The sequence below is a fragment of the Notolepis coatsorum genome (genome assembly GCF_963971535.1).
Source record: "Notolepis coatsorum genome assembly, chromosome: 3".
Taxonomy (NCBI): Eukaryota; Metazoa; Chordata; class Actinopteri; order Aulopiformes; family Paralepididae; genus Notolepis; species Notolepis coatsorum.
Genome location: NC_140167.1, coordinates 108,123,048 through 108,135,506, shown reverse-complemented (window position 1 = coordinate 108,135,506; position 12,459 = coordinate 108,123,048). Strand labels below are relative to the sequence as shown.

The 12,459-nt window shown below is 47.3% G+C and overlaps 1 protein-coding gene across 1 annotated transcript in view; it reads right to left on the bottom strand.

Annotated features, from left to right (window-relative positions):
• The window catches only part of slc15a2 (solute carrier family 15 member 2), a gene marked incomplete at its 5' end in the record, with an annotated part of 130,554 nt that overhangs the window by 60,244 nt on the left and 57,851 nt on the right, over positions 1-12,459 (bottom strand). The window contains one exon of the mRNA XM_084311335.1: positions 10,337-10,372. Coding sequence (XP_084167461.1) covers positions 10,337-10,372 — 36 coding nt within the window. The remainder of the gene's footprint in view (positions 1-10,336; positions 10,373-12,459) is intronic.

Here is a 12,459-nt window from a genome sequence, read left to right as displayed (position 1 = left end):
ACTAACATCTGCTATCAAACAGTAGAGTTGCTATGTCAGTTACCAAATGTTACAGGTAATGCTAGCTAGATTTGTATTTTGAGGTAGATCTGGAGGACTGATGCTGCGTTCATTTCTGGTCGGAGATGAGAAGTCAGAAAACAAAAATGGTTTAAATTCATACAATCTTATACATTTTATATTTGTTCTCACCGTATACGATGTGGGTGGCCATGTTGAAATTACATCAAATGACGCTGAGGCTTGAACTGGGGGTTGAGAAATCGTACCTGAGTTTTTGCGAATAGGAACTCCGATTTGATTATTTTCTAGTAGGAAGTTGGAATTTACAACTTTAGTTTAGTTTGAGTTATAATCGAATGCACCATGATGACATCATAACATGGTAGCCATTCTTAATACAATCCCCCATTCCACTCAATTGTTCCCAAAGAGCCAGGCAAGTTTAACGGAAAAACAAAAGGATTTACAATGTGCTATTCCAGTGATCTTGTCCTTGTCAGATCAGTTTCAGACTTTGCAGCCTCAAAAAATTTTAGTGTTTGCGCTATTTCATCCAAATTATTTTTATTACAGCTCTGAGTCAGAAAATCTAAATGGGCACTGTCATTGTTGATTATGCTTTGTCTATGGAGCAGCTCCAGGATTTGTCAAAGAACAGGGGCATTGTACATTTTGAGTCTTTTTTATTTTCATAAAGTAGTCCCGGGATAAAATAACAATGCCTGTTCATTCCAATGATGAATTATACTGTCCAAAGCAAACAGTACATGTTGTGAAGGGCCAGATTAAACCGAATATATATATTTATTTATATATATATATTTAATTGTATTTGTATATTCTCTAATATTCCCTGATATCCCTTGTATATTCCTTGTACAATATGCATTGAATATCCATTCTAGCCTACTGAACATCCCATAATAGTCTCCATTCTACTATTGGTCGAGACCTTGGTGCCAGGCTGCCATACCCCTCAGACCCAGTTCAAACGTACCGCTCGACATGTACGAACAAGTCCTAGTTCCGCGTAGGAATTTGGCTACCGCACCACTAATGGGACTATTTGTTCATAGTGCGTATAATATATACTGCGCTACTAAAGTAGGACTTTCTTTTTCAGTCCAGTTTCTTACCCTCCAATAGAGTCACAGACGTAAAGCCTCCCCGCGACGCCACGTGTGGGAGTAAGGCCAAGTTCGGCCTACCATCGGTATTGAGACATCGTGTATATTAATATTTGAATAGTCATATTTGGCACTATATCGTCGAGTTGGACGTAGTCTATTAAGCTAATAATAGTCTGTTAATATATAGTGCTTCGTGCGGTGAGAATACTACCTTAGTCAGTACCCCATCGTTTCGGGCAGAGAACTGGCTGCTTACCCAGGGTGGTTGACCCTATGTGAAGCTGCACCCGAGGAGCCCCAGAGCCGACGAGCGAGTGGACCTGTATACCGGATTATTCTACCGACGACAGCCCGCCTTCCCAGGCACGGATTATGCTTTGGATACTTTGATTATTCTATGGATAAAGACCCCCGACACTGCCGTGTGTTGGAACCCCCCCCCCTGGAGAGGACGCAAGGTGAGGAGACGCTCTGCAAGACGAGGTCGCTTCACGTCTCTCCCCCGTGGACCGGAGAGAGCCGGTCCACAAAGAGTCCACCTGCTTTCATCTGTGGTCCAAGGATCGCCGGCGCATTGAACGGCACTACAGTGGGTTCACCTGGGATACCCTTGGCCGGACGAGGCAGCCGGATTCTACCCCCCCCCCCCCCCCTCCTGCTCCTGTCGGCTTACAAGCGACCGGATTAACCCCCTCTAGTGTATCTAGTATAATCATTAAAGTATCATTGCTGTTATTCCTTAACTATTCCAGGTCGTATATTTACCACCTGCGCCTTCAGAGATTGGACATTCTCTATTGATATACCGACGAATACTCCTTGCCATAAAAGTGCATACTATTTCAATTCATAAATGTAATTAAGTGATTAAGTGCTTATTCTACACACCATCGCTGTGTAGGAAATAAAGACCTGTTTCTAATTCGTACATTTGTGTTGGATCCGTTTCATCTACGTGAGAGTGTTCATGATAATATATTTATGCCGTGTACTGGGTGGCCGAATATTAAGTACAAAGGTAGTGGTAGTAAGTATCATATCTAGTAATACAGTCAGGGAATTGTACCCCTCAGTTACAATTGGTCCTTCGAGCCGGAGGGTAATCAGTGTAATATTAATATAGTGTTATTAATATTGAAATGGCCTATGATGAACACTCCACGAAACGATCCTCCTAACCAACGCCCGCAGCGCGAACGACGGCTCCCTCAGTACTTAGAGGCTTACGCTGTCAGTCAACAACCTAGTCTTCTACTAACAGTAAACGCGGTAAAACTAGAAAGTAAAAGTATGTCTAACCCCAACGCCCAGACTACCCCGACCATAGAGGCCCCTACGGGCTCTAATGTAACTGACCAAGTTCACGGTGGGGACCAGTGGGAACCAGACATGACTTCACACCCCGCCAGTACTGAAGAAGTAGTCCCCGATGAGTCCCGGGAGGAATACAACGCTACCGAGAGAGAACTCGGCACGGAAGAAGACGGGGAGAGCACCGTGGAGATAGAGCTCCAAGGCTCCGCAAGGAGTACCCCGAGGGAAGGCTCCCCTATACAACCGCCTTCTCCCAGCGAGGCAGAGAGGACCCTACAGCAGGCATTCCTCGTCAGCCTGAAAGCCTCTACTGAACGCGATAGACTCCAGGGTGAATGCGATCGATTGCAGCTACAGCAACGGAGCGAAGAAGAGCACATACGCCTGGAAATAAGACGCATTCAGATGGAAGAGAATGTGGCCCGAGACCGAGCAGACAGCCAGCGAGCAGCTGCTGGTGCTCTACGGGACGCAGAGCGCGACAGACAGCAAGCGCAACTAATAGAACAGCTGATCAGACGGACAACACCCTCTCCCTCCGCCAGAGGCTCCAGGAACTCGTCTAGACACACCTCCAGGGCGGCATCCCCTAGCCGAGTAAACAACCCTGAACTTGACCAACAGACGAGGTCTATACCCCCCACAGACCACCTCCCCCCACCGGTCCAAGCGAGACCTAGCAACCGGGAAGGAGCAGCATATCCTGTGGAGAGGCTAAACCAGAGACTACAAGCACTGGATGACCTAACTGAAGACGAAGAGGAAGAGGAGGAGAACCACGCCCGAAGACAGCACAGTACTCTACCGGACCAGGAGGTCCGGTACAGCCCAGGCTATACTCCCGCGGAGCTGCGCTACAGACCCCCGACTCTATACACGGGTGAGCACGACGCACGACCCGCACCGAGGAACAGCACCTGGACAAGCGGGCCATGGTACACTGCCGGTACCAGCCCATACCAAGGAGCGGGAGGAGACTCGCCTAGGAGGCCTCTCCCCCAACGCTCGCCGATGTATCCACAGTCAGCGTCATACATTGGCACGCCTATGGTACCCGACTTCACCCAAGAGAACCGGGCCCAGTATACAGAACTCCGCATGTGTCTGGAGACCATGTTGGTGGATGTATTGGATGAACGCCACAAATACGCCATCCTACTACAGCACTTAAAGGTGCCCCGCGCACATAATATAGCGCTCGCCTACGCGACTTCCACCACCCCATACACAGCAGCGCTGGTAGCATTGGACCAGAGGTATGGGCGCATATGGGATTACGTGATCCAGGAGATCCGACACATCGACCGCTTACCCCCAGCAATAGACAATCGAGCACTGGACGACCTGTCCATCAGAGTGCAGTCCCTGGTAGGGATGTTGGGAGCGCAAAGAGAGAAGGGGAAGTATGAACTTTACGCCAACTCAAATGTGGAAAGGATTCTGGAGAAGCTGCCGCCCGCTCGTCAGGAGCGCTTTAGGCGGCAGAGGGACCACAGAAACCCGAATGGCCCCGAACCGAACCTCCTCGATCTAGCAGACTTCCTGGCGAGAGAAGTCAGCAGCCTACGGCTAGATACATTCGGACGGAGCACCCCTGGCTCCAGAGAAGGAACCAGACGACTAAATGATGGAAGAAGATCGGTGACTGTGATGCACCAATCGGAGTCAGTACCGAGCAGCAGGAGCCACAGTACCCCCTCCAGAACGGAGAAGTGGAAGATAGTGTGCCCCTACTGTGAGAAAGAACACTGGCTAGCGCAATGTGACTCCTTCCCCAAGCTGAACGCGGAGGAAGCAGGTCAATGGATAAAGTCCAACAAGCGCTGTTTTCGCTGTGCGCGCTCACACATGGCAGCCGAATGCCGCTTAAAGAAAAGGTGCACCAAGTGCGATGGAGCCCATCTGGACATACTTCACGACAGTAACAGACGGCGCCCTTCACCTGCACCATCCAGCCGCAAAGCGAGCGTCATGTACATCGATCCCGCCAGCAGCAGTGGAGCCCGAGTACTCCTAAAAGTAGTGCGTGTGACACTAAGCTACCAGAATAAAGTCCTGGACACTTACGCCGTCCTCGATGACGGGTCAGAGAAGACCCTGCTGCTCGCCTCCGCTGCGGCCCAGCTAGGGCTGCGGGGAAGCGAAACCCAAATGACAATTCGGACAATAAGACGAGATTTGAAGACGATAAAGGGCGAGAATGTCTCATTCTCTATCGCAGCAAGCGGCCAGCCTGAGCGACGGTACCAGATTGCAGACGCTTTCACCAGCCAAGAAATAGGACTGTCGCGGTACACATACCCCGTCGCCAAGCTGATGGAGAAATATGCACATCTGCGCAAGTTACCGATCCCGCTCATAGACAATGCTATGCCGACCCTGTTGATAGGCTCCGACCATGCAGACCTCATTGTCCCGATAGACCGGGTTCATACCGGACCCCGAGGCTGTCCTGCAGCAGTCGAGACCCGTTTGGGATGGACTCTCCAAGGCCCGCTCGCCAAATCTCTCAACCGAAGTACAGCCACTAGATGTCTCCACTCCCGAGTCACAGAGGGAGAAACCGCACTCCTGCAACACGTAGAGCGGCTATGGACCCTAGAACAAATGCCCTTTAAGAACGGAAAGAAAGACATTCGCTCTAAAGATGACATTTACGCAATTCACCTCCTCGAGACAGGGACCAAGAGAGTCCCGGTCAACGGCGTGTTGAGATACGCCACGCCACTCCTGCGGCGAGAAGGAATGCCTACTTTCCACGCCAAGACAGACGCCACAGAACGGTACCTGCTGAACACGGAGCGGCGCTTAGCCAAGAACCCCGCCCAAGAGAGTGTATACCGCGCTGAGATTGAGAAGCTCATCACAGCGGGACACGTCACAAAGATGGACATTAAAGAGGCTGACCAGACCACTGAATCGTGGTACGTGCCCCACCACAAGGTCCATCACAACGGTAAAGACCGCATAGTATTTAACTGCAGCTACCAGATCGGATCCCAAAATCTGAATAAAGAGTTACTGCCCGGTCCCACACTCGGCCCCTCCCTACTCGGCGTTCTACTCCGCTTCCGCCAGGAAAAGGTGGCCATCAGCGGGGACATTAAAGGAATGTTCCTGCAGGTGAGATTAGTAGAGGCGGACAAGCCCCTGTTACGGTTCCTATGGAGAGAGAAGCCAGGAGATGAGCACCCAGCCATCTACCAATGGGAAGTCCTCCCCTTCGGAACGACGTGCAGCCCCTGCTGTGCGACATTTGCACTACAGAAACATGTAGCAGAGGACCCAGCAGCGGACGAAGAGGTCCGACACAGCGTAAAGAACAGCTTCTACGTAGACAACTGTCTACAAAGCCTTTCAACCCAGGAAGAAGCCGAGGCTCTCCTGATTAAACTCCGCGCCTCATTGATCAAAGGCGGCTTTGATCTCAGGCAGTGGGCCAGCAGCGATCCGCAAGTACTGCGCAGCCTCTCCTCCGAGGACAAGGCAGCCAGCAGCGAGACCTGGATGGCTACAATCCCGGGAGAAGCCCAGGAGATGACCCTGGGATTGGTGTGGCGATTCAAAACAGATTCGCTTCACTACAGACACAAGCCCCTGACTACGGAGCAGGGAAGGCCGGCGGCGGCGCCGACCACCAGACGGAGTGTGTACACAACACTCGCCCGACAATATGACCCGCTAGGATGTATTCTACCGTACACCACCAGGGCAAAAATGATTGTACAAGCATTGTGGGACAAGGACCAGGGCTGGGACGACCCCATTCCCGCACACCTTGCATCCACCTGGAGAGAGTGGGAGATGGAGCTCCACTCACTCCCAGGCGTTAATATACGCCGAAGCTACTTCCCACCCACGGTGAGGCCAGAGACATGTAAAATGGACTTACACGTCTTCAGTGACGCCTCAGAGGTCGCATACGGATCAGTAGCCTACTTGCGGGCCCAAGAGAAGGGGGGAGAGATCTACACAGCATTTGTCCTCGCCCGCTCGAGAATAGCCCCACGCAAGCAACAATCTATCCCACGTCTAGAGCTTTGCGCAGCCCTAGCCGGAGCGCACCTAGCCACGCTCATCCAACGTGAGCTCACCATACCGGTGTCTAGAACAATCCTGTGGTCAGATTCCACGACGGTACTCGCCTGGATCAAATCGGACTCATGCAAGTACAAAGTCTTCGTGGGAGTCAGAGTCACCGAGATTCAAGACTTAACCGAAGAGTTAACCGGAGAAACAGAGTGGCGCTACGTTGATACAAAACAGAACCCAGCTGACGTCATCACCCGGGGGATGCCCCTGGATGACCTCACCCGTCGCAATGTCTACAGTGACGGCCCCGCATTCCTAAGACTCCCGGAAGGACAGTGGCCCATGCCTATCCCGAGGGAAGCAAGTCCAGAGGAGGTGGAAATTAAGAAGTCTGTGTTCTGTGGATTGAGCACCGTAGCCTCCACCGACCCTAACATAAACGATTGCACGTCCATAGAGAGTGCACAACAAAGAACATTCCTGCGGTACCACCCGGAGTGCAAGTCCCCCGCTGATATGTCAGCAGCTAACTACGAGGAAGCAGAATTGCTTCTACTGCAGCAAGCCCAGAGAGACTCGTTCCCCGATGAATTGGCCTGTCTACAGGGAGGAAAGCCCGTCCCATCCGACAGCAGATTAATTCATCTGGCCCCCGAGAGCGACGCTCATACCCTCATCAGAGTGGGTGGTCGCCTACGCAGAGCCCCCAATCTACCGGATGACATTAAATACCCGATCGTATTGAACAGCCGACACAAGGTCACAGAGCTGATTATAAAGAAATACGATGAGGATGTACATCACGCAGGAGCAGAAAGAGTCTTCGCGGATATCGACCCAGTTACCCCCAACACACTCCTGATGGGGCGGCTAGATCCTGCATTACCACAGACAATGTACCGGCCTGAAGAAGCGAACGGCCGACGAATGTGGAGGTACAGCCAAGTATTAGCCGACAAGTTTTGGAACAGTTTCCTACTGCACTACCTACCGTCTCTACAGACCCGCCAGAAGTGGGTAAAGGAGAGAGACAATTTGACAGAAGGAACAGTCGTCATGATTATTGATCAATCACTGCCCAGAGCTATGTGGCCGGCCGGCCGCGTAAGCAAAGTGATCACCGGTGCCGACGGCAAGGTCCGAGCAGCTGAAGTGCTCGTCCAGGGTCGCACTTACACCCGTCCCGTGGCAAGGCTCATAGAACTGCCTCGACTCCCAGACACAATCGATGATGACCATGACCCTACAACCCTATGACTTTGTGAAGTTGACTGACCCCTACAGCAAACCCTTATGTGTAAATAGACAACGCGATTAATCTGTCTCTGTTTAACTGATTAGGTCTGGGACCTATTCAGGGGGTGGCTGTTGTGAAGGGCCAGATTAAACCGAATATATATATTTATTTATATATATATATTTAATTGTATTTGTATATTCTCTAATATTCCCTGATATCCCTTGTATATTCCTTGTACAATATGCATTGAATATCCATTCTAGCCTACTGAACATCCCATAATAGTCTCCATTCTACTATTGGTCGAGACCTTGGTGCCAGGCTGCCATACCCCTCAGACCCAGTTCAAACGTACCGCTCGACATGTACGAACAAGTCCTAGTTCCGCGTAGGAATTTGGCTACCGCACCACTAATGGGACTATTTGTTCATAGTGCGTATATATACTGCGCTACTAAAGTAGGACTTTCTTTTTCAGTCCAGTTTCTTACCCTCCAATAGAGTCACAGACGTAAAGCCTCCCCGCGACGCCACGTGTGGGAGTAAGGCCAAGTTCGGCCTACCATCGGTATTGAGACATCGTGTATATTAATATTTGAATAGTCATATTTGGCACTATATCGTCGAGTTGGACGTAGTCTATTAAGCTAATAATAGTCTGTTAATATATAGTGCTTCGTGCGGTGAGAATACTACCTTAGTCAGTACCCCATCGTTTCGGGCAGAGAACTGGCTGCTTACCCAGGGTGGTTGACCCTATGTGAAGCTGCACCCGAGGAGCCCCAGAGCCGACGAGCGAGTGGACCTGTATACCGGATTATTCTACCGACGACAGCCCGCCTTCCCAGGCACGGATTATGCTTTGGATACTTTGATTATTCTATGGATAAAGACCCCCGACACTGCCGTGTGTTGGAACCCCCCCCCCCCTGGAGAGGACGCAAGGTGAGGAGACGCTCTGCAAGACGAGGTCGCTTCACGTCTCTCCCCCGTGGACCGGAGAGAGCCGGCCCACAAAGAGTCCACCTGCTTTCATCTGTGGTCCAAGGATCGCCGGCGCATTGAACGGCACTACAGTGGGTTCACCTGGGATACCCTTGGCCGGACGAGGCAGCCGGATTCTACCCCCCCCCCCCCTCCTACTCCTGTCGGCTTACAAGCGACCGGATTAACCCCCTCTAGTGTATCTAGTATAATCATTAAAGTATCATTGCTGTTATTCCTTAACTATTCCAGGTCGTATATTTACCACCTGCGCCTTCAGAGATTGGACATTCTCTATTGATATACCGACGAATACTCCTTGCCATAAAAGTGCATACTATTTCAATTCATAAATGTAATTAAGTGATTAAGTGCTTATTCTACACACCATCGCTGTGTAGGAAATAAAGACCTGTTTCTAATTCGTACATTTGTGTTGGATCCGTTTCATCTACGTGAGAGTGTTCATGATAATATATTTATGCCGTGTACTGGGTGGCCGAATATTAAGTACAAAGGTAGTGGTAGTAAGTATCATATCTAGTAATACAGTCAGGGAATTGTACCCCTCAGTTACAGTACAGCTCCATGACTTGTTTTAACAGTTTTTGGACAACAATGGAGTTCTATGACTTCTGGATTTAAGCATTACATCACACGCAGGAGTGGTTTGTGAAAATAAAAATTTTCACAAACCACGACTACAAGTTACTCATTTACTCTTTCAAATTTGGTTACGGTTAGAGTTTGGAATCAGGGCTGGTGGTCTATCGCCCTGCTCTAAAGACAAACTCTAACCTTAACCAACTTCGAAAGAGGGCCTAAACTTAACCAGTTGGAAACAAGGCGGACAGTAATAAAATTAGCAATCAATCAATCAATCAATTCAATAGTCCACGCTCACTTAAAACAGCGCACCTCCCAGCTGCTTCTATAGAAAAAAAATTTAAACAAATTTTGCAATTAATCAATCAATCAATCAATTCGCGCAATTTTTATTTTGTTCCACAATGACTCATGACCCATCAATTACATCATCCAACATTGTTTAAGCAACTAAGACATTCGCCGTGACAGAATCGTTTTTTATTTAGTCGTTATGACGCTATCAACATATCCATTCGTAAAGATTATTGTCCGCCATCTTGTTTTTTCCTAAAAAGCCGCACGGCGGAGTGATAGTAATTTGGTTGTGGGCGGGTCCTGGGACCAAGAGCATGGGATTATGACAAATACATACGTGTAAATTTACTGTTTCAGCCAATCAGAATTGAGAAATTTGCATGCCGTTGTATAAATGAGCTATAATCTGGTATTGGCTGGATGGGCCATACTTGTACTGTAAGAAGAATATATTTATTTTAGGTTTTGGCCTTTTTGTAAGCTAGGTTGACAATAATAACCAAATGTAATTACAACTCATCCTTTAAGAAGAGAGCTGTACATTATTATAGAAAATAACACATCTGAATTATATTTTAGGCGGCTGGATTTTCCCCTAATTGAATCCATCTCAAACATTGGAATGACAGAGCTATGCAGTAGCTACTGTACTATAGACAGAGTGGTTCCATGTTCCATTGGGGGGGGGGGGGGGGGGGGGTGGGGGGGGGGGGAGGTGTGTATTCAATACCTGCATTTGGTCAGGCTTCAGGCTGGAAGACTCTCCCTGTGAAAACAAGGACACACAGTGTCATAGATCATGATGTGAAGCTAACTTGTCTTACACACAGTGCAACATGTCGTCAGCTTGTGACTGCAACTTGTTCTTGTTCGCGGACGACTCAGCCCTGCTGGTCTCTGACAAGAACAAGTTACAGGTTGAAAAAACCCTCAGCTCAGAACTCGGCAGAATCTGCACCTGGCTCTCGCTGATAACAAACTATCATTACACCTGGGTAAAACAGAGTCCATTCTCTTCGGATCAAATAACAATATAATAATATGCTTACTGCATGTATTTATTGCTCCTATGTCTGCCCATTGTGAACACGGGAGCTCTCTAATAGAGCCATATGGAATCCGCGATCACGGAATCGCGGACGGAATCGCGGAATTGAGCAATAAAAATGGAATCAACTATAAAAAAAAAATTTATTACATTTTTTTTTTTTTTTTTTTACTTTTTTTTTTTTATGTTGTGGGACTTGTACAGCACTTTGTTCAACTTTGTCAGTGCTGTAAAGTTGAAACCTTTTTAAATATTAGACAAACAAAACACTTTGCTTTCATGAAATATTGTAAGCAGTCATTTGAGGCTTCATAAAAGCAGCACAATGAACACAAATCTGTCAGTGCCGAGTCCGACCTCATCTTAAATAACAAACAGCATTGCTTGTTGTAGTTAACAAAGAGAGGCAGAGTTGATTTTGCAAAAATATATATAATTATTTTTAATTTTTTTTTAATAATAAAATTTTATTTTCATATTCGAATCCCATGCCCATCGAACGAAGCTTCGAAGCTTCAAAGTATTTAAGACAGCCCTATTAAATGGACTGTTATATCTTATTAAATTGTGGACATTTATTCATTCCCACTTATTAGACACTATTTCTGATGGTAAAATGAGCGTACAAAGCAAAATACAGAATTCTGAAATATTAAAACGGAAAAAACGGAATTTGGAAAAAAAAATTATGGAATTTGGAAAAAAATAAAACGGATTTCATATGGCTCTACTCTCTAACCCCTGTCCCTGTCTCCCTATCTCTCTGGTCCCGCCCTGTTGGGCCTGTCTGTCAAAGTGGTGTGATCTTCCCCTGCGCCGTCCTTGATGTGGCTAGCAGCGGCTATTCCTCCTCAAACCGGTTCCGACTACCACAGGCGTCATCACCCTCAGTTTTACACTCTACAGTCTACACCGCCCTCAGTTTTCCTATGCCTTTTAAATTTTTTAAATTTTTTGTTGTTGTACTTATTTATTAACATTTAAAAAAAATATCATATGTACCTTATATAATAATAATAATAATAACCTATATACTTATATACCTTATATACTACTACTACCATGTATGTATATATATATGTGTTTCATTACATGTACCAATTATTCACCTGTTCTATTCTCCATCCATCTATCATCCATTGCAACACTATATTATCACCGACATCCATGCAGTTGGGTGTTTGAACCATAGATATATATATCTATGGTTTGAACAGCCCATCTGAGGTTTCTCTCCTCCACTCCGCCCGTGGTGCTTTTTTTTCTTCGCTAGGAGTGTCGCATTTTTGGATTTTATGGTGTTTTCTGTTTTTGATCTATTGTGATAAGAAGACTTGTACATCCCATGGGGTTCCATGTGATCTCGGGGCTATACAGATACATTTGATTTGATTTGATTCACCTGGTTATATACATTTACATTTACATTTAGTCATTTAGCTTTTATCCAAAGTGACTTACAAGTTCTGTTAGGCAAGTCGTCAGGAAGGGCACAACTCTATCAGCTGAGTAACAATGTTCATCAAAGTGTTGAGCGCTACAGTGTAGGTTAGTTTATTAGGACAAGTGCATGACAGTAAGATTAGTTAGGGTTAGATTATATATATATATATATATATATATATATATATATATATATATTTTTTTTTTCTTCAGATAATGGTTGAAGAAGTGCGTCTTTAGTCGACGGCGAAAGATTGAACAGGTTTCGGCTGTCGTAACTGGGGTGGGCAGTTCATTCCACCATTGTGGAGCGAGGACCGAGAATAGGCGGCTTCTCTTTGATGACCCTCCCGGGACTCGGA